We start from the raw sequence: 23,505 nt of genomic DNA on the forward strand, positions 1-23,505 counted from the left end.
ATTGATAAATATCAATAAAACATCCTGTTTTTTTTTTAAAATTGGTGTTTTATCCAATAAACACCAGAAATGGTTACATGTATCCAAGGGCTTGTCTGCACAGAGCAGTACTGCAGACTACAGAGGTGTGATTTCTAAAGGGCACTAAAATGTTGTGCAGTAATTGGTCCATGTAGACCTTGCTGGTACACGCTAAAGATTCCCCAATGTGCTTTAACATGGTGCTCTTTGAAACAATACTATGTTTAAGTGCACCAAGGAGTATTACAAAGACATTACTCATTACAGTATGGTAATGGAGTATATACTGTAAGGAGTAATGTATGTTGTTACACTACTCATTACAATATACAAAGAAAGCCCCGAATACCCCTAATTTTGGATATCTACATAGAATTAAAAAATTGCTAAAATACCCCCCCCCCCATTAAGTTAATAAACCCACAAAACCAGAAGCCCTAAAATGCTTCAGGGAAATTATGTGTGTGTGCGCGTGTACAGTGCTTTTATCAGTAAATCTCAAATAGTAGATTTAATATCAACAATATGGTTTTTAAGATGGACAGGCTGCATGTCCACATTGATCCACAGGTTGGCCTGTATCCACATCGATGTGGAAAGATGGGGAGAAGAGGTATTAAATGTGTTTCTCTAAATGCTCCATGAGATATTAGTTCTAACTATCTTAAATCTACAATTTAGCCAATAAGCTTAATTTCTTGCTGTAATATCCAGCTTATTGTGAATCACATATCTGAATCGCAACAGGTACAAGTTTGGCAGAAATGTAAATGTTTGTCAGGCTTTATGGCCACTCAAACTGCTGTTATAATTCCAGTTAAAGTGCTTCATACGGCACAAGGAAATGTTTCACACTGTTTACTCCTTTCTTTTTGTACCGTGCTGTGTTATTGCTGCTGTTAGGATATCCTAGGAGCCCCAACTGAGATCAGGGCCCCACTGTGCGAGGCACCAGCAAACACATGGTAAGAGACAGCCTCTGTCTCACGAGAGTGTACGGTCTCAACAGAAAAGGGAGGAGAAACATAAGTACAGGGAGGTGATTTGTCCAAAGTTACATGGCCGGTCAGTGGGAGAGCTGGAAACAGAACCTCCTGGCTTGGTCCGGTGACTTAACCAGTAGACCTCTGCTGTGTAGCGTGTGGTTATTTTCCGGATAGCTGGATTCTTGGGCTTGTGTTTTTGGTTATGAAGTATTCAAACCAGGACATCATAATCTTTGTTCTGTTGATTAGTGGGTTTGGGGGTGTGTGTGTGTGTGTGTGTGTGTGAAATCATCTGATTGGAGGTGGGTTTGGCCTGGAAACTGTAGGTTTTAATGGTTTATCTCTTTCAATTGTTCTCATGGTGGAAATGCTTAAGAACTGTGTTTTCAGGGTTGAGATTGCTCAGGGATTTGTAATAGGGTACACTTTTTAGGTTACCATTTCAAATCCAGACCAGGAAGGTAGTGAGGGAAAGCTGTTAAAATTTGATGGCCTTTTTGTGGCCTTTCAAGCTGGCTGGAAATTGAATCGTTGACACGCCAGGAGAATTATTCATGTATGGCTGTGACCTTTTCGTATGTAAAGTTTTTGTTGATTTCTGGAGGAGGGAATGGACTGCATGTCAAAGATAGTAACAGGAAATTGAGGAAACCAGCCAAAGAAACTTTCCAAAGGAACTAGAGTCCAAGAAGAAAATGGTCATCAAAGGTACAGTGGCTTTCTCATAGCAAGGAGAAAGCCTCTGATGAGAAATGGATGAACTGGAGCAGTTCATTTCAGTTAATAAAGCAGTTTCAGATTGAAAGAAGGATAAATATATTGACAGTGCAATACAGTGCTGAAAACAGATGGACACTAGAATGAGACTTGGCTTACACTTACATTTTTTTATACTGGCATAAAACCCCACATCCCTGTCCGACATAGCTATGCCAACAAAACCCCAGTGTAGCTGCAGCAATGCCAAAAGAGTGCTTCTGTTGACCTACCTAATGTCGTTCTGCATGGTAGTGTTCCTACACTGGCAGAAAAATGCCTTCAGTCGGTTTAAATGAGTCTCCATGAGATGGCTATGCTGGCATAGGTTCTGAAGTGTAGACAGAGCTCTTATCTTTAATTTCACTCTAAGAAACGACAGCATGCACACAACAGTGAATGAGTGTCTCACAGGGAAAGTATTCCATTTCAGGTTTATTTAAGGAATTTTAAAACTGTTCTAGTTGTTTGCATTCAAAATAATCCCAGTTTTTAATCTAAAGGACTGGTCTTCATAGTAACATTATTTTGTTCCTAGCATACAGCTGAATATCTACACAGAAACTTTCCAACAAGCTAATCAATTTAACACGCATTATTGTATACATATCTTTTATTTGCTCCTCATCCCCTGAAATTATGATTAATACAAACTCCTGCCATTGTATCTATACAAAGCTAGATAGCAGTGATCTGAAGGGATTTCCAGGAAATTACAATCATTAGTGTCTGCTAACCCCACAGGGAAGAGGACTAAGGAATTATGGAATCTACTAATTAGTTTTGCCATTAAAATAATTCATAGCCAAGAGAGGAGGGTGCACCATTTTCCAAACAAAGTTATATTAAGTGGATTTGGTTGGAAATGTTTATATTTTGGTCCTGAAAACTATACTGTACTTACGATGTTCAAAAGAAAGCACAGTGTCAACTTCTGGAATGATATTCTCATAGGTAGCACCCTGGACTGATATTCAGGAGACCTACGTTCAATTCCTAGCTCAGTCACAGACTTTTGTGATCTACTGTGTGCCTCAGTTCCCCATCTGTAAAATAGGGATAGTGTTCCATATCTCACAAGGATAGGGTTGCCAACTCTCTAATTGCACAAAACTGAACACCACTGCCCCTTGCCGAGGCCCTGCCCCTTCTCCAAGGCCACACCTCCCACTCACTCCATCCCTTCTCCTTCTGTCATTTACTCTCCCCCACCCTCGCTCACTTTCACTGGGAGAGGGGGTGAGGGCTCTGACTGGGGGTGCAGGCTCTGGGGAGGGGCTGGGGTTCAGGGGGGTCTGAGCTCTGGGAGGGAGTTTGGGTGCGGGAGGGAGCTCAGGGCTGGGGCAGGGGCTTGGGGTGTGGGAGGGGGTGAAGGTGTGGGCTCTGGGATGGGGTTAGGGTGCAGGGGGGGCTCCAGGCTGGGACAGAGGTTTGGATACAGGAGAGGGTTTGGGGTGCAAGCTCAGGCCAGGTAGCGCTTACCTCAGGTGGCTTCCGGAAGTGGCCAGCATGTCCGGCTCCTAGGCGAAGGGGCCAAGGGCTCTGCCAACACCTGCAGGCGCTGCCCCTGCAGCTCCCGCTGGCCATGGTTCCCGCCCAATAGGAGCTGTGGATCCGGGACTGGAGGCAGGGACAGCACGTGGAGCCCCCATGGCTGCCCCTGTACCTAGGAGCCAGAGGGGCATGCTGGCAGCTTCCAGGAGCTGCATGAAGCCAGGGCAGGTAGGGAGCCTGCCTTAGCCCTGCTGAGCTGCTGACCAGGCTTTTAGTTCCCTGGTCAGTGGTGCTGACTGGAGTCAACAGGGTCCCTTTTCGACTGGGTGTTCTGGTCAAAAACTGGACACCTGGCAACCCTACGTAAGGATGTTGAGGATAAAACCCTTCAGTAGCTGAGACTCCTAGATAGATGGTATAGCTACTGGTAAGCAGGGGAGGGATGAAGAATTTGTAAAGTTTCTCCCCTTAGAAAATGTTAAGGGAATACCTGACACTTTGGAATAATCTGGCCGATTTCAAAGGCTCTTAAAAATTATTTTATGAGCCTTGGGTATAAGTCCATCTCTGACAAGAATGATTCAACAGATTCTGGAGAGATGGTGATTGCTTTAGAAGCTTGAAATTCATTCCAAACTTGCATTGAATGCTGTGGCAGTTTTTATCAAGAGGTACCCAGGAATCCCATGATGGCCCTCTAACACGTTTCTGCAATATAGAAGAGAAATTCTGATTCACACTTGTAACTGTGTATTTTACATCCCTTTGACTGCTGAATCTTTAAAACTTAATTCTGAAATCTGATTCAGCACTCTGAGAGTTGACTTCTTCTTATGGCTCTTCTTTCTGATAGCCACATGAAGACCATGATTCTCTAAATCTTGTCTTTTAATTGTGTTTTTAGTCCAATAGAAAATCATAATTTTGTGGGATGTTTATTATTCTTTTGCTTTATTATAGAAGTAGAATAGCAACCATTGCTAATACCTGATCCTCTGGTTTCAGTCTGACAGTACTTCAGTGGAGGTGGAGCAAGCCTTGTTGCTTGTCTATACAGTGGGGAAAATGTGTTCTACGGGGATATGATTTCTAAACGGCATTAACATGTTGTGTATTGGTCCATGTACACCCTGCTGGTGCACACTAGTGTGCTTTAAAGTAGTACTGTTTCACCCAGCACTGTGTTAAAGGGCCCCAGCAGGGTCTACATGGGCTAATTGATTTCTGATGCACACTAACATGTTGTGCATTACACGCCTGTGCAGCACATTATCCTACTATGTAGATAAGCCCTTAGGCTAGTGTGTCAAATTAATTCTTCGTATAAATAACTGAGTTCTCCACTGAAGTCTTGAGCAGAGTTACACTAGTGATGAATTTGACCCAGTGTGTTTTGAGAAGGGCTATTCAGTAGATGAATCAATCCTGCAGCTGGTTTCATGTATAAATTGATAAATATATTTCATAGAAAATATCTTCCACCACATCTGTCAACAAAGTTAGATAATAGGGTTGCCATTGTTAACAATGATTGTAGACAGATATAATAATTGTCATTAGAAACTGACAACTGAACTTGGCGTTTCCAAGCTTGAGGGCCACAAAGATAATCAGTGGAAAAGTAATAACATTTTCATTTTGGATGACTCCTTTATCATTTCCAAGAATATTTATATTAGGAATCCATCAAGAACTTGCACACACAAGCTCATTGTATCCTGAAACCAAATTTGAGACTGATTCATATTGACTCAATATGATAGTCGATGGAGGAAACTGTATAACATGACTATAGTCATATGCAGATATCTGTTTTCAGTTTGCCATGCACCATTAGTGTCACTAGAGAATTGTAGATTTGTAAAAAGAAAAGGAGTACTTATGGCACCTTAGAGACTAACAAATTTATTATAGCGTAAGCTTTCGTGAGCTACAGCTCACTTCATCAAGTTTATGCTCTAATAAATTTGTTAGTCTCTAAGGTGCCACAAGTACTCCTTTTCTTTTTGCGAATACATACTAAAACAGGGGCTAGTCTGAAACTTGTAGATTTGTAAGAATCCACAACTGAAGGTTACAGCGGTGATTGAAGAGCAATGCTGTGAGTTTTAACTCAGTGATACAAGGTGGGTGAGGTAATATCTTTTACTGGACCAGCTTCTGTTGGTGAGAGAGACAAGCTTTTGAGCTTACACAGAGCTTTTCTTCAGATCTGGGAAACATACTTCCAGTGTCACAGCTAAATACAAGGTGGAACAGATTGTTTAGCATAAATAGTTAACCCACATTTCAAGGGACCATTCAGGTGAACTGGCCCATTAACACTCTTCTGGGGAAAAGAAGGGGCAGGGGGATGCAGCTGTGGTGGCAGCATTAGTGGGTTATAGATTGTTGTAATAAGCCATAAATCCAGTGTGCCTATACAATCCATGATTTTTAGAGTCGAGCAAAGTTATGAACTTAAGTTCCCACACTTGTCTTTTTGAAAGCATTGTCCAGGTTTTCTTTGAGGATGAGTACTGATAGGTCAGATATAGTGATTGTGTTGTGAAAAGAGTTCTCCCACAGCTGATGTGGTGGGTTAGGGTTTTTTTTTTTAAATCATTTCCCTGTGTGAGTTCATTCGAGAGCATAGTGATTGGTTTCACCCACATAGTTGTTTCGTGTTGAGCGCATTGGATGCGGTATACCACCTGTTGTGGTGGGCGTGTCAGACCCATGGATCTGGAAAGATGTGTTTGTGCGGAGCATTGATCATTTGTAGCAGTGGAGAGAAGTCTGCAGGTTTTGCATCTGGTCTGGCAGGGTCTGATCACACTGAACTCAGTATGATTCAGAAGAAAGCACTCTGCTGATCACAGAGAGTAATCTTGTTACCCAAATGTGCTGAACCACTTGCTCAGTTTTACTCAGTTCTGTGCTGTGCCGAAGCCTACTAAGGTTATTTTCTTTTTGCTCTGGCAGCTCTAGAATCTGTCTGCTGACATGTGTTAGAACTCACACTTTGTGCTATGTCAATATACAATGCTTAGATAAAAGGAAAAGGAGTACTTGTGGCACCTTAGAGACTAACAAATTTATTAGTTAGTCTCTAAGGTGCCACAATTACTCCTTTTCTTTTTGCGAATACAGACTAACACGGCTGCTACTCTGAAACCTGTCAATGCTTAGATAAACTCTCTGCTCTGCCCATGTAATGTTGCTCTGTTCAAGAGGTGCTCAAAGGTTTTCTGCCTCATACTCTGGGCTTGTTGTTTGGTAGGCCCAGTGTATCCTTGCTCTGGCACAAAAAGGTTTTATGCCATACACTAACTACAAATCTAAATGTCCTGAGATACAATTTCTCTACTGCCAAATAAATCTGGTATTGTGGATCAGCATCATACAGCTGTAAACTTATAAAGTAATAAGATGACTAAAGTAGAGAAAGCAATTTGGGAAAGGGAATGGAACCAACTGGTTTATGCTGCTGCTAGGGGCTGTATCGATTACTGCTACAAAACTACCATCTACTACAGTAGTCTTCAAAATGTCACTTGTACTCCAGGTCATTTCCTGTCCTGCGGGACGATTTCTGAGGAAGTCTAATGCCCATGAAAATGACTCTTTGTACAGGACAAGGCAAATTATTAAAGGCTCAACACTATATATATCCTGAGTAGGCCAGTGACAGCTTCTTTTTCTAGCTCTAACATTTCCAACATCTCCAGGATTGTTTTCCCTCAGGATAGTGACGGCCCTAATATTTACTGTGTAAATGGAATTTTACTATTAGTGTTAATTAGGTGCAGTCTTGTGCTGCTAAAGGGGAGAAGGGTGGCTAAAGCACAAGCCTACTAGTTAGAAAATCTGACGGTTCTTTTCTTACTTCTGCCACAGACTTCCTTTGCAAGTCACTTAATCTTTTCATGGAATAATACCTCCCTCCCCTGGGTGGTGTTAGGCTAACTCAATATTTGTAAAGCATAAATTATTCCAAAATTTTGTTAGGCAGAAAACAAGTGTGCAGTTGTCTTGATTTCTTTTGTAATACCTTATTTAAAACAAATGTGTGAACTCCTTCGTCATTCATTGCACACTGTCTAGCTGCAGAATGATGCACAGTTCTGCAGAAATAATGGTATGTGATTAAAAGTTGCACTGTGGGCGTGATTCTCTGCCTATTGAAATCAATGGAAAGATTCCGTTGACTACAGTACTAACTGGATCAAGCCCAGTATGCATAAATATGAAGGGGCAGAACTAAATCAACATTTGCAGCCATAACTTTTGGCATTTTCAAGCATTAGGTGCTTAATTTTGCAGATTTAACAATCTCCAAGTATTTTATATGGTATTTTCAGAATAAAGTAGTACTATGATGGAGCATGAGCAAGACCATAGTTAAAGTTGCATCAGATTTTTCATTTTGATGTGGTTTGTATTGGATAACATGATTACCACATCAGCATGTCATAATTATATCAAACCACTTCTTAAATCTTTAAAGAAGTAATATTGCATGTTTATTTACTATATCCTCTTTGCGGCTATTAAATCCTATAAAATATTGAAGCATCTGGAAAAGTAGTAGTCACGTTTTTCGGATATTTTATTCAATGTACTGCTATATATATATATATCCTGTAAATAACTGTTTACTTGCAACAAATTTCTAGATTATCTATCATCAACTTTTCATGCAAAAACCTTAGTAGTAGTAGAAGCTACAATATTGTTTCTTTTGCATAGTTAAAGCAACAAACTTGGAGCTAATAATCAGAAGGGGTTGGACATATGGAAGAAGAGTTTATATTACATTTTATAGAAGCAGAATAAATCCTCAGAGGGATTGTAATTTATACAGTATAATATTATTTCCCTTACCTATCTTTTTCAGGGTAACTTTATATAGGAAGAAACAATTTGATACCCTTCGTTTTTATTTTAACTGAACTATTCTGATAAACAAATGGAATAGTCATTAGGCACTCTGAAAATATATATTAATCAATGATGTTGGATTTTCACATTTGAAATGTAGCTACTTTAATCTGACAAGCATGTCATTTAAAGGATTTTCAGGAAATGTCATATGCAGTGTATATGACATGCATTTTTTTCTCTCTCTCTCACCCTACCAATTCAATAGTTAGCTGTTCTCTTTCAGTTAAAAGGGTTCAGACTGAAAATAATCTGCAAAAGAGGAAGTGTGGCAATAACTATTGCTTTGAGCCCAATCAAGTGTCCTGGGTTTGAAGTTCTTCAGTGGTTAGATGCTTGTGAAACTCAGGTTCTACTAAAGATATTCTTATTTTAAAGCAGACTTACAAACAGACTGTGTGATGTTTTAATCAACTCTCTCCATTAAGCCGTAGCACAGAGAAGGACAAAAATGATGGAAAGAAGATTGTACAGATGAGTAGTAGAATTGAAGTGGATGGGCAAGTAGCATGCAGGAAGGAGAAAGATTGGCAGAGAGAAAGGAAGGGTGCAATAATAAAGAGAGCTAGTTAATTACAGAGAAAATAGTTGGGACAAGAAACATTGGCTTAGCAAGGAAATTTACTAACCATAGGCCAGGTCTAAACTAAAAAAATTAGGTCAACCCAGCTGCACAACTTGGGGGTTTGGAAAAACAGCTGCATTTCACTTAAGAGCAGACTGCATTTTACTTGTTTAGTGAACACTTCCTCCACATTCCTTCCTTCTCAGGAGGTTGATGTGAAGCTTAATTAATGTATGTAAAATGCTTTGAGATCCATGGGTGAAATGTGCTATTAAAGTGCATATTATTTTAAAATTGGAGACACATCTGGATGGATCACTGACATTGTTTCAATGCTAAATGATCAACACTGTATTTGGTAAGCTCTGTAGAGTCTAGCCACTATGAAATGAATGTCAGTCCATGAATGATGAGAAAGGCAAAGAGCATGGTTGATAAACATTTTGAAAGTATAATGCTTAAAGTTCAATGCAGAATTAAAAATGAAGCAGGATTTTTCAAAAACTATTATCAAACGTGTCAGTGGGGTTTGAAAATAATTACCGGAGTTCCGCTCTGGACAACTCGGGCTGAATTCAAGGCCTGGACTACTCACATAGTGTTACTTTTCATGGCCTTAAAGGGCAAAACCAAAATAGTATGATTATTTCAAAGAAATCACTCATGTGAACTGGCAACCTTTTCTTTTTAGGACTCTTTTTTAAAATAGTGTTGTATGGATACTGGGTTCTTTTCTCTGCTGAATCATTTAGTTGCCAGTATAGTTCCACCAAGTAGAAACGTTTTATTAAATAATTAAGTAGCTTATAATGAACAGCTATATTGCATATTAAGATCCTACTAGTGATGACCCATGGCTTTGCTGCTCTGGTTTGTTTTATAGTAAATATGTGTGTGGTATGTTGGGAGATTTGTGTTGAGTTGTGGTATGGGGTAGTTCTGGGAGACATGTGGTGAGTTATGTAGGTGGTTAATGCAGGGTGTATGCTGCAGTGACGGATTACTGTGTGTGCTGGTTGTGTTTTGTGTCTGGGGTTTTTGTGTGTTTTGTGCAGGTGGGGAAGGAGGGTGGGCTGTGTTGATTTGTGTGTGCTGGGGCTGGTTGGGTTTTATGTTGTCTGGAGTTGTGCTGAGAGATTTATGCAGGTGGTGAGTGAGGAGGGTCTGCTTTGGAGAGGGTCTCTCTGTATTTGTGGCTGTGTGTGCTGATTGTTGTATGGGGTTGGTTTTTGAAGAACTGTGGCAGATGGGCAAAGATAGACACCATCTCTACAGTCTTCCTCTACAGTCAATGAAAGTGCTACAAACAAATTAGCTGTAGAGTATGAGTGGTGATTGTGAGAGTTACAGTTGATATCACAATGGTCTAGGACTCTTGGCATGACATAGCTATGTCTTACTGAAGCTGTACATTGCATGGGTGTAATTCCTAGAAAATGGCTGAGAAATTAAAAACTGGATGGTAAGAGACCACAAAACTCAGTGATGATTCAACACCGTGACATTCTGAACAGAGAACTCTCAACCATGCTTGTAGCTGCTTCCCTTGCTTCTCAGTGACTCAGACATGTTAGATTTCAGGGTGACACACAGTGACACTACTGAAATCTTATTATTTAGATTACTTGTTGCTGTTGGCTCAATAGTAGTCCTGGCTTTTTCAGAGTTGGATATTTAAACAAGAGTGACTTTGTGGGATACACAGTATCTATCCATTTTTCAAAAATGCAGCTTGAAGAAGGTTATTTTAAGGAACACGCTGAAAAATGAGCAATCCAGTTATAGTCCAGAACAATGCAAGAAGTTATTGGAATGTCACGCTGTTGGATAATCAGCTGTAGCATCCTCTCCATTCTCTTTGGGACTGTGTTGTTGTTTGCTGTAATACAAAGCAGGATATCTTTCCGTTGGCAGAGGCATTATAATTTAATGATTTATTTAGATACTGGCTGACATTCGAGGTCTAGTCTGGATAAGTAGATTAGCCTGCAACCTTCTCATGACTCTAAAATGTGAACTTGTGGGTGGGTACTGCATTACCTTTAGCAGGGATAAAAGTTCTTTGTGAGCTTGGGAGGAAAGATGATTTGTGATTAAGACTGTGATGAAGGATACTAAAGATTTGGATACAATTCCTATTATCCCACAGATACTGTGTGACCTGGGGTGGTGATTCAATCTGTGTAAATCATTTCCCTTGCGTAAAATGGAGATAACAATACTTTCCAACATCACTGGGGGTATTGTGACCTTTAGGACAGATTCTTTCCAGGAGGAGAGAGGACTTGGGGCATTCAAATGACTGTGGACAACTTAGAGGGTGTACGAGGTATTTGGAATTATTGAATTCTTTAAACGTTTTTAAGGTGTTTTTGTCAACTACTGTTGACTGTACCAAAGGACTTTAAGCAGAAAATCAGGAGGGTAGGAGAGAAGTGATTAGGAGTAGGAATATCTAATAAAATTACCTGACTTTTAGAAGGATGCAATTATACCCATCTGAGACATAAAGTGTTTTTATCAATTTGAACCTGACAGGTGACTGACAGCTAAAATTGTGATGACAGAAAACCTCTCCAACATAATGGATGGGGTGTAAAAGTGCTCAGAAGGTTAAAGAAGGAAGGGAACCAGTTTGGGAAACTTCCTAATTAAAGATTTAAGAATATTTGAAAAGTATATTAAGTGCCCATTAAATAGTAAGGATAAGGCATACTTCAGTCCTCCTTACATGAGGACCGAGAGGAAATTAGAAATAGGTCTCATTGTCCAGTCAGGGTTTGGGGGGCACAATCCAGTGTGGAGGTGTCTCCACTTGTCCGGCAACCCTGGGTGCCTTACAATGCCTTGCTACTGTAGCTCCCAGGCTGGGATGCACCCAATCAGCAAGAAGCTTGCAGGTCATACCTGAGGGTATGTTTACCCAGCAAAGAAAAACCCCATGGCTGGTCTGTGCCAGCTGACTCTGGCTTGTGGGGATGAGGCTGTTTCATTGCTGTGCAGCCTTCTGGACTAGGGCTGGAGTCTGAGTTCTGGGACCTTCCCACCCTGCAGGGTCCTAAAGCCTGGGCTCCAGTCTGAGCTCAGAAGCCTACACGTCAATGAAAAGCCACGCAGTCCAAGTCCCGTGAGCTTGAGCTGACTGACTGGCATGGGCCAGCTGTAAGTTTTTCTTTGCTGTGTAGACACACCCTGAGTGTCTGTGTTTAGACAGCCCTGGTTCAGCAGCTCTGGCCCCAGCAGCCTGTCTATATCCCCACAGCCCCATTCTGGCTCCCACCAGCCTTGGTTACAACCAAGAAGCAGGGATGCCGGAACTAAGGGTTCTGGGGGTGCTGCCACACTGTTTGGCTTGAAGTAGTTTCCATCATATACAGAGTTTAGTTTTCTTCAATGGCTCTTAGCACCCCCACTATACAAATTGTTCCAATGCCATTGCCAATAAGATGAATCCAACACACTCCCAGTTCCGAATTTCTCCATAACTGTGTGCCCTGAAGTGTCCAGCTCAGAAAAATATTTGTTGCTCCTATAAAGAGACATTCACATCACACTTTTTAACTCAACTGGGATAAATACGTCATTCCTTTCAAACACAGTACTGGGTCTGTTTATAGTAAAATAAAATAAACCTATTAACAACAGGACATAGGTTAAGTGATACCAAGTAAAAGGAATAAACTTAGAAAGGGTTACAAGCAAACAAAAGTGAAAAGCTGCATCTAAAAGTCTAAAACTTAATTTACCAACATGTAGGCTTTGTTCAAGATAGATAGTTTCTCTTTCCAGCCACAGCTGACTTTACACCTGTCAGGACTTTCCACAAAAGTACAAGGTGCTGGCGTCCTTTGTAGTCGTAGGTGGAAGATCTTTGCCTGAGGAGGTTTCTTGCCTACATTCAGTTCCAGAAACTTCAACCCCACACTGCCCCTTGGTTGACAGATCCATCTTTCTCAACTTGCCAGAGCTCTAATCTCTTGTGTCTGTCTGGTGATGGATGCCAAAGGTGGCTCCTATCCTTGCTAATATAAACACCAAAGTTCAGTGAACTTGTTTGAAGAGGCAGGATCACAGCATGGATGAAGCTTCCATTGCTTCTGGTCACATCATGCTAATTGACATAGAGACAGGTGGATAACCGCCGCCACTCTTGTCTGGTTGGGAAGTGTTCCTTCCTTTATTCGGCTACACACTTCAAAACATATCATTGAGTATTCATAATTCCTCCTATAGTGTTTAATATAATTTGTGAAATGTATGTATTATCACCAGCATGTTACAGGCATATGTAAAGGACCTTACATGATACGCTAATATTGCATCAATCCATTGACTCAGTTGCTTATTTGAGGTTTAGAGCCCTTGTCTTTATAGCTGAGATAAATTTCTGTTCCCTATGGGGTGTAGCCACACTGTCTCTTCTCCCAACTTGTTAGCTTCATAGCTTTGTTTATCTAATACATTCTCATTGTGTATCAAAGTACTTGTAAGTAAATGCTCAGTAGAAAAACCACATTCCTTTGTTTAAGGTGGGGGTAACTTCTGCTTGAATGGCAAGACACACTGAAATTGCAGTTCTTAAAATGTATGTCCGTCACTTTGCATTAATTGCTTGCACCTACATTATGCAATTGTATTAATAATCAGTAAGTTATGAGCTTTTCAATGACATGACACCTTTTAGATACAGATTATAACAATAGTAAGTTGGGGTACACTGGGCTGGTCATGCAAGCTGAAACTTATTGCGAGATATCAGGGTTGTGCCCCATCCCTCTGCCCTGGGTCTGTTCTGAATGTCATAAGGTCTTTTTGTAGTGACTTCATAACAACTACAATTAATGAAATTCTATATTTTAACACCTATGGTTATAGGAATATGTTAATGGGAGAATATACCCTGATCTATAAATAGGTGTGAAAAATGCACTGATACTCAGAAAATGGTCTACTTAATGTTCTAAAGTCTATAGAGAAAGAATAGGATTTTTTTTTCTGAGTCCAATTCTGCAGCGCAGTGATGGTGCAAATATGTCAGATTCCTCTAAACATACAGTCAGCAAAAGCAAAAGATTGAATTCAGGGTATTACTGTTTAGACGCTTCTCTAGTGGCATGCACAAGAATGAAAATTAACTCAACTGAGCATTATAATTAACTAAATCTGACTCTGATTTACTCTGACAAAGACATCAAATGTTTTGGATAATATGGATATGTGAGTTCCATCAAGCCCAAGCTGCTAACTAAAATGAGAGGCTCAACCACTCCGTGATTGTACAGCATGTATTTCAAATTTATACATATCTGTGTACATTGCAAAACATGTCTGATTCACATTCTAGTCAGTGAAAATCTCATGGCAACCTATTGAGTCATAGGAAGTACATTTGGAAGGGGCTATTCAAACTTTTTATTTATTTATTTATTTATTTATTTTTAAGATAGCAGGCTTTGTTTTTGAGCTACAAATTTAAGGGTAACGGGCCATATGTTCCACTGCATAAGATAGCAAAATCAGAGAAAATTTGTATAAAATGGGTTAAGGGAGTGTGTGGTGGGGTGAGTCAGCTACACTGTATGCTTTCTCCTACTTTGTAACTATCAGCATCTCCTCCACACCAACGTGTATTCTGGGCTGTATACCAGTAATGGGGGGCATGGCCAGGTGGAGGTAGCAGTAATCTGGACATGTGGTGCTGCGTGTCAGGGAACTGCATTTCTGAAGCCAAAGAACCCTTTTAGTTATTGATGCTTTAAGCAAATAATAACGATAGATGGCACGCAAACGCAACACTTTTTTCATACTCTATCTCCAAGCGCTATGCAAAGGTGGATTGTCATTGCTAGCTCCGTTATACAGAGTGGGACAGAGATTCAGAGAGATTAAATTATTTGCACAAAGAAAGATCACGAATCAATGAAAGAGCTGGGAAGAGAACTTGCACTTCCTCACTTCTCTGCCTCTGGTGTAGCCACAAAGCTACACTGCCACTCTGCTTTGCAAACCCTATTGGCAGGGTCATTGCAGGCAGTGAGGTGAACCAATGGCAACTAGTAACGGTGGTTGCTGTTCTAGTGGGGTTTGGATTGGTTAGGGGAAGGGGACAGGAAGAGGAAAAAGGTTCTATGAATGTGTTCTGTGGAGAAAGAGAGGACTTAAGTTTCCAGACTGGTAACAACTAAAATTAACATTCAAGTTTTTATTTTATTATTATAAAACTAAGGCTTTATTAGAAATTATTGTTTTGCCGCTCAATGAACAAAGCAGCTCTGAAGTACTGAAAGTACTGAAAGTTGGTGTACAAGAGGCCCATGTGGATAGATACAGGGTATAAGAAGAGTTCACCCAGAGGAGAGGTACTAGTTTCTTGATACTTGATCGCCCAGCTCTTTTATGTGTGAAGTTAATTTACTGCTGTATTGAGACTTTATTTATTTTTGAGCAGTAATATATTTCAGCAAATTCTTGAATTATCAGTGCCAAGCAGTCATGTAAAATACATTAGTAACAGGTCTTGGAAATCCGCAGACTGATGCTAAGGATGAAAAGTCCCTTGGTTCACATAGTATATACAACCTTCCTTTGCATAGGAGTAAAAAATGGTGAGCAGAGTAGATAAGAATTTTCATTTTTCCCACCCAAGTTCTGCTCTCCTTGTGAGTTTAATAGACATTTAAGTGACTCTTTCCCAGGTGTTATTACATGGTTACATACAGGTATATTATATAGTTAATTAAAATTATCTTGTAAGCAGCACATGTCTAGCTACAAAGAGCCATTGTAGTAAGTAAAGAGATTCTTGGGTCAATAAAATATTTCACAGAAGTGATTGAGATGCATAGCATTTCCTGGAAATTAACATTACTTAACTTTACCATACCCCATTATCTCCAGCAACTTGAAGCTCAATCATTTATCGTGAAAATGCTTGGTCTACATATGGGACATAGAAGAAATGTAGCGGCTTGTGTGTGTGTTTAATTAAGAACTGCACTGATGACCATAAACATGAGTTTCATATTTACAGGTTCCTACCTGCTTCTGGTTGCATTGATCAATCTACATTTTTGTTAGATAATATTTTATGCACCTGATGTTAGGTGCAACCTTTTCATAGTCACCTGAATGACATTTATTCTGGAAAAACTATCATTTGCTTCATAAGTCAGAGTCAGCAAAGTATTTAGTGTTTATTACATTACATTAGTACATTATTTTCGTTGTGATGCATTTCTTAAAAAGAAATGTGGTGTTAGAATATAAACACATTGTAGCAATGTTTTACTGCGGCATCTAAGGCCCCAAAACTGGAAAGGGAGCCATTTGAAAGACTTTGGGAACAGAGTAGCAGCCATGTTAGTGAAGTGAGCTGTAGCTCACGAAAGCTTATGCTCAAATAAATTTTTAGTCTCTAAGGTGCCACAAGTACTCCTTTTCACTTGGGGAACAGATTCCTTTGCAAGATTGGGGTCTAAATTAGGGCTTGTGAAAGTCAAGAGCACCATTTCCTTTGACTACAGTAATAGTAGGATTAGGGGCCCCAATCATTGTTGTGTCTATTCTTGAAACAAAAATCAATATTAATAGATGAGATGTTCAGTATAATTCAAAACAAACAAAACAACATTCATCTCAGCGCATTATTGTGATGATTCCCTCTGATTCCCTTCCGTGAATGAAAGCTACCCTGGGATTCACTTCTATTGCTGTTTGTGGCTGATTACTTCTGATTTTTAGCTATGCCTTTGTAAATGCTTCCCAAAGTCTTATAGGATCGAAACCATAACCATGTTCAAATTTTGTCTGTTTTTTTGTAGGATGATGAAGTGGTTCTGCAATGCACTGCAACCGTTCACAAGGAGCAACAGAAACTGTGCCTTGCAGCAGAAGGATTTGGCAACAGGCTCTGTTTTTTGGAATCCACTTCAAATTCTAAGGTACAGCAAGTTGTCTGAAAGTAGTGCTGTTTGTAATGTCATTAACAAGGGGGAAGATTTCTTGTTGGTACAATATTACTTGCTGTGACATATAGTAAACAAGTCAGACAGCTGCAGCGGCACAGGAGCTAGCAAACAGAGCTCTAAACAGGGGAGTTTGAGTGGGAGTTCTGTTGGAGGAGAAGGTAGTTGTACTTGGTTTTGTATTTCTAGTATTTGTATTTGTGTGTGTGTGTAGGGGTTTTGTGCTGGGAGAGCAGCTGAGCCTGATTAGGGGGTGGGGCTTTGTGCTGAGAGAGCAGCTGAGCCCTGCCTAGGGGGTGGGGCTTCTGACTAGGGGCCCTATAAAGGTAGCCAGCCAGTCAGGCAGCAGGACAGACAGCTGCAACGGCACAGGAGCTAGCAAACAGAGCTCTAAACAGGGGAGTTTGAGTGGGAGTTTTTGTATTGTGGTGCTTGTTTGGGATTTGCTTTTGCTGGGGGGGGGGGTGGTCTTTTTGGTGTGGCTCCTGTTTCCCAGATTAACAGGATTTAGGTGGGAAGGAGATGACAGATACAGAGGCAGCTGTGGGAGTGACTCCTGCAGTGAAAGACACATTGAGGATGACTGGATGTGGAAGCTGTGGTATGTACATGATCCTGGAGGGGGGAACCGGTAAGAGTTTTGTCTGCATGAAATGCCGTCTGATAGAGCTGATGGAGGAAAAGATCCGAGGTTTGGAGATGCAGGTGGAAAGTCTGGTTGAGTTTAGGAAGGGGTTTGAGCAGATGATGGAACAAAGGTATGAGGTATCTGAAGGGAAAAGCTCAGACTCACAGATGGAACCAGGGCTGGGGAATTTTGAGGAGAGACTGGATGAGGAAAGTGGTCAGTGGAAACATGTGACTCAAAGAACCAGGCAGAGAAAAAGACGGGCTAGTGAAGGAGAAATAGAGCTTAGGAACAGGTTTGCAGAGTTGGAAAATGAAGAAGGGGCTCAGCAGGTACTTGTTGAAGGTGGAAGGGTAAGGAAGAAGAGAAGAGAGGCTAGCCCTATAGAAAAAGGGGAAGAGTCAAGGGAGACTACACCAAGTATGAGCCCCAGGAGGATACAGGATGGGTTGAAGAAGATTGTAAGGGAAAATAGGAATGGAAAGAACTTGCAGCGAGAGGGAACAGAGGAGAGACTGGAGAATAGCACTGTCACCAGGAAAAGGCAGGTCTATGTGATCGGGGACTCTTTATTGAGAAGAATAGACAGGCCTGTAACTAGAGCTGATCATGAGAATAGAAGGGTGTGCTGTCTTCCGGGTGCTAAGATACGGGATGTAGACCTGAGGTTGAAAAGGATCCTAAAGGGAGCGGGAAAGAATCCCCTAATTATCCTTCATGTGGGAACAAATGATACGGCTAGATTCTCGCTGGAAAGTATTAAGGGAGACTATGCTAGGCTGGGGAAGACGCTTAAGGAAATTGAGGCTCAGGTGATCTTTAGCGGGATCCTTCCTGTTCCTAGAGAAGGGCAACAAAGGTCTGACAAGATTATGACTGTCAACAGATGGCTTAGGCAGTGGTGCTATAAGGAGGGCTTTGGGATGTATGACCACTGGGAGGCATTCACGGACAGAGGTCAGTTCTCTCGGGATGGACTTCATCTGAGTAGGAAAGGAAATAGACTTCTAGGATCGAGGCTGGCACAACTGATAAAGAGAGCTTTAAACTAAGAATTGGGGGGAGATGGATGGGAGATGTCCAGAAAATCTCCACGCCAGATTTTAGCATTGAGAGGGAAGCAGATGAAGTAAGAATGGATACAGCCGTGGGTAGGAGAATGTATATAAGGAGCGAGGGCGGTGTGGATACTAGTCTAATACGTTATACTGGATGTAGAATGACTGTGCCTAATAGGGTACAAAATGTGAGCGAGGCCAAACAGCAAAAATTAAGATGTTTGTACACCAATGCGAGGAGTCTAGGTAACAAAATGGAGGAACTAGAGCTACTGGTGCAGGAAGTGAAACCAGATATCATAGGGATAACAGAAACATGGTGGAATAGTAGTCATGACTGGACTACAGGTATTGAAGGGTATGTGCTCTTTAGGAAAGACAGAAACAAAGGTAAAGGGGGTGGAGTAGCATTGTATATCAATGATGAGGTAGAATGTAAAGAAATAAGAAGCGATGCAATGGATAAGACAGAGTCTGTCTGGGCAAAAATTACATTGGGGAAGAAAACTAGTAAAGCCTCTCCTACGATAGTGCTTGGGGTGTGCTATAGACCTCCGGGATCTAATTTGGATATGGATAGAGCCCTTTTTAATGTCTTTAATAAAGTAAATACTAATGGAAACTGCGTGATCATGGGAGACTTTAACTTCCCAGATATAGACTGGAGGACCAGTGCTAGTAATAATAATAGGGCTCAGATTTTCCTAGATGCGATAGCTGATGGATTCCTTCATCAAGTAGTTGCTGAACCGACTAGAGGGGATGCCATTTTAGATTTAATTTTGGTGAGTAGTGAGGACCTCATAGAAGAAATGGTTGTAGGGGACAATCTTGGCTCAAGTGATCATGAGCTAATTCAGTTCAAACTAAATGGAAGGATTAACAAAAATAAATCTGCAACTAGGGTTTTTGATTTCAAAAGGGCTGACTTTCAAAAATTAAGGAAATTAGTTAGGGAAGTGGATTGGACTGAAGAACTTATGGATCTAAAGGTAGAGGAGGCCTGGGATTACTTTAAATCAAAACTGCAGAAGCTATCGGAAGCCTGTATCCCAAGAAAGGGGAAAAAATTCATAGGAAGGAGTTGTAGACCAAGCTGGATGAGCAAGCATCTTAGAGAGGTGATTAAGAAGAAGCAGAAAGCATACAGGGAGTGGAAGATGGGAGGGATCAGCAAGGAAAGCTACCTAATTGAGGTCAGAACATGTAGGGATCAAGTGAGACAGGCTAAAAGTCGAGTAGAGTTGGACCTTGCAAAGGGAATTAAAACCAATAGTAAAAGGTTCTATAGCCATATAAATAAGAAGAAAACTAAGAAGGAAGAAGTGGGGCCGCTTAACACTGAGGATGGAGTGGAGGTTAAAGATAATCTAGGCATGGCCCAATATCTAAACCAATACTTTGCCTCAGTCTTTAATAAGGCTAAAGAGGATCTTGGGGATAATGGTAGCATGACAAATGGGAAGGAGGATATAGAGGTAGATATTACCATATCAGAGGTAGAAGCGAAACTGAAACAGCTTAATGGGACTAAATCGGGGGGCCCAGATAATCTTCATCCAAGAATATTAAAGGAATTGGCACCTGAAATTGCAAGCCCATTAGCAAGAATTTTTAATGCATCTGTAAACTCAGGAATAGTACCGAATGATTGGAGAATTGCTAATATAGTTCCTATTTTTAAGAAAGGAAAAAAAATTGATCCGGGTAACTACAGGCCAGTTAGTTTGACATCTGTAGTATGCAAGGTCCTGGAAAAAATTTTGAAGGAGAAATTAGTTAAGGACATTGAAGTCAATGGTAAATGGGACAAAATACAACATGGTTTTACAAAAGGTAGATCGTGCCAAACCAACCTAATCTCCTTTTTTGAAAAAGTAACAGATTTTTTAGATAAAGGAAATGCAGTGGATCTAATTTAGCTAGATTTCAGTAAGGCATTTGATACCGTGCCACATGGGGAATTATTAGTTAAATTGGAGAAGATGGGGATCAATATGAACATCAGAAGGTGGATAAGGAATTGGTTAAAGGGGAGACTGCAACGGGTCCTACTGAAAGGCGAACTGTCAGGTTGGAGGGAGGTTACCAGTGGAGTTCCTCAGGGATCGGTTTTGGGACCAATCTTATTTAATCTTTTTATTACTGACCTTGGCACAAAAAGTGGGAGTGTGCTAATAAAGTTTGCAGATGATACAAAGCTGGGAGGTATTGCCAATTTGGAGAAGGATCGGGATATTATACAGGAGGATCTGGATGACCTTGTAAACTGGAGTAATAGTAATAGGATGAAATTTAATAGTGAGAAGTGTAAGGTTATGCATTTAGGGATTAATAACAAGAATTTTAGCTATAAGTTGGGGACGCATCAATTAGAAGTAACGGAAGTGGAGAAGGACCTTGGAGTATTGGTTGATCATAGGATGACTATGAGCTGCCAATGTGATATGGCTGTGAAAAAAGCTAATGCGGTTTTGGGATGCATCAGGAGAGGCATTTCCAGTAGGGATAAGGAGGTTTTAGTACCATTATACAAGGCACTGGTGAGACCTCACCTAGAATACTGTGTTCTGCAGTTCTGGTCTCCCATGTTTAAAAAGGATGAATTCAAACTGGAGCAGGTACAGAGAAGGGCTACTAGGATGATCCGAGAAATGGAAAACTTGTCTTATGAAAGGAGACTTAAGGAGCTTGGCTTGTTTAGCCTAACTAAAAGAAGGTTGAGGGGAGATATGATTGCTCTCTATAAATATATCAGAGGGATAAATACAGGAGAGGGAGAGGAATTATTTCAGCTCAGCACCAATGTGGACACAAGAACAAATGGGTATAAACTGGCCACCAGGAAGTTTAGACTTGAAATCAGACGAAGGTTTTTAACCATCAGAGGAGTGAAGTTTTGGAATAGCCTTCCAAGGGAAGCAGTGGGGGCAAAAGATCTATCTGGCTTTAAGATTCTACTCGATAAGTTTATGGAGGAGATGGTATGATGGGATAATGGGATTTTGGTAAGGAATTGATCTTTAAATATTCAGGGTAAATAGGCCAAATCCCCTGAGATGGGATATTAGATGGATGGGATCTGAGTTACTATAGAAAATTCTTTCCTGGGTATCTGGCTGGTGAATCTTGCCCATATGCTCAGGGTTTAGCTAATTGCCATATTTGGGGTCGGGAAGGAATTTTCCTCCAGGGCAGATTGGAGAGGCCCTGGAGGTTTTTCGCCTTCCTCTGTAGTATGGGGCATGGTTGACTTGAGGGAGGCTTCTCTGCTCCTTGAAGTCTTTGAACCATGATTTAAGGACTTCAATAGCTCAGACATGGGTGAGGTTTTTCATAGGAGTGGGTGGGTGAGATTCTGTGGCCTGCGCTGTGCAGGAGGTCGGACTAGATGATCAGAATGGTCCCTTCTGACCTTAGTATCTATGAATCTATGAATCAAGTTATCTAAAGGCATTGGCAAGTCAAATAAATCTCCAGATACATAATGAAGGTTTTAATCCCATGACACTTGCAGGCTGAATCCTTTGTCGCTTGCAGGCTGGATGACTGCAATATACTGGGGGGCTGCTCTTTGAAGCACATCTGGCAGAGGGAGCTCATTTTAGGATTTTCCTCCTTACTGCCAGTTCACTAGTGTGCTAATTTGGTGTGCTACAGAGAAAATTTAGTGCAGTGCAAAGATGCATTTCTTTAGTGTGGCATTGAGACTGTTGCCAGAGGATATTTATCCCACCAGTGGGTGTATGTGATAAAAGTAAGAGTTTATATTGTGCTGTTTGCTTTGGGATAGTTGTTTGTTTGAATCTCTCTAATGTGACAAGATACATAATCCTGGTGCAAATATCAAATAAATTGTATCCAACCTTCGTAATGGTTTTCTATACTATAGTGTGTGTATATCTATCTATCTATCTATCTATATATATATATAGATATAGAGTATGGTAATGATGAGAAGATATTTTTTACAATGAAGGTTGCTGTACAACAAATGAGTGTTCACACACTGAGATTCAGTTCTGTGTTCATAAACTTGGGTATCTCTCACTGAAATCAAAAAGCCATTTCTAAGGGAGGAAATTAGACAGCTGTTTGTGTTAACTGATATTTATTGATATTAAGTAGCCACATGTTTCTATTTTTATAAATATTTTTTCTCCAGATCAGTTATAAATGTTTGGTGAGCAAATTTAAATATATGAAAAGCATCTAGAAAGTAAGATCTCCAGAAGGGATTAGTATTGAGGTCATTTAAAAAAAAACAAAACCCAAAACGTAGCCTATCAACTTCCATAGCATCACTTTATCATTAAATACATTATCTCCCATACGTTGCAGAGTAATGCTTTATTCTCCATGTCCCATCATTTTGACTGTATTATTCATCATCATAAAATTTTTATTAGAATGTTAATGATTCATTATAATAGCAATAATCTGGATGAATTCATTCATGCTGTTCCATTTTAAGTGAGTATTTTTAATTATAAAAATACTTCAGGATGGAAGGAACTGCAGTATTAGCTGCCTCTAAGGCCAGAAAATCTAGTTTATTTAATGAGTGAATTATCATTCAATAATTTTGGATAGTAAACACCCAATCCCATATAAAATGTTATAACTGTGAAGAGAATGTATAAATTTCAAAGCAGTTCCAATTCTTCTTCAGTACCATCTTTTCCAGGTTCCTGATAAGTCATGATATATTGTTAGCTCTGTAAGAGTTGCGGGGGAAGGGGAGAAGACTAAAGCCATCATTGTTTTTAATTTTTCAAAGGCTCACAAGTCTTAAAACGAGCCCATCTGAAGAAATGAAGCATTGAGAGAGCCAGAGAATTATGAGACCAGCAACACAAAGCTGACTGGAGAAGGAGAAAATGAGAGAGGCATTATGGGCAGGCAAAAACATTATCTCTACAATACTTAAGTATGAGTTGTGTTTTAGGCAAGAGCATTTAAAAGGGTTTTGTGGATATTGTGGACTGTCTTTTTGTTCTGTTTGTACAGCACCCAGCACACTGGGGTCCTGGTCCATGGCTGGCGTCCCTAGAAACTACAGTAATATAAATAATAATAATAATCTTTTGAGAGGCCAGACAAGGTAGAT

At 40.4% G+C, this 23,505-nt stretch overlaps 1 protein-coding gene across 2 annotated transcripts in view; it reads left to right on the forward strand.

Annotated features, from left to right (window-relative positions):
• The window catches only part of RYR2 (ryanodine receptor 2), a 735,866-nt gene that overhangs the window by 159,641 nt on the left and 552,720 nt on the right, over positions 1-23,505 (forward strand). For both annotated transcript variants that reach the window (XM_043511417.1, XM_038395332.2), the window contains exon 2: positions 16,566-16,685. In XM_043511417.1, coding sequence (XP_043367352.1) covers positions 16,566-16,685 — 120 coding nt within the window. The remainder of the gene's footprint in view (positions 1-16,565; positions 16,686-23,505) is intronic.

This window comes from Dermochelys coriacea, chromosome 3 (genome assembly GCF_009764565.3).
Source record: "Dermochelys coriacea isolate rDerCor1 chromosome 3, rDerCor1.pri.v4, whole genome shotgun sequence".
Classification (NCBI taxonomy): Eukaryota; Metazoa; Chordata; order Testudines; family Dermochelyidae; genus Dermochelys; species Dermochelys coriacea.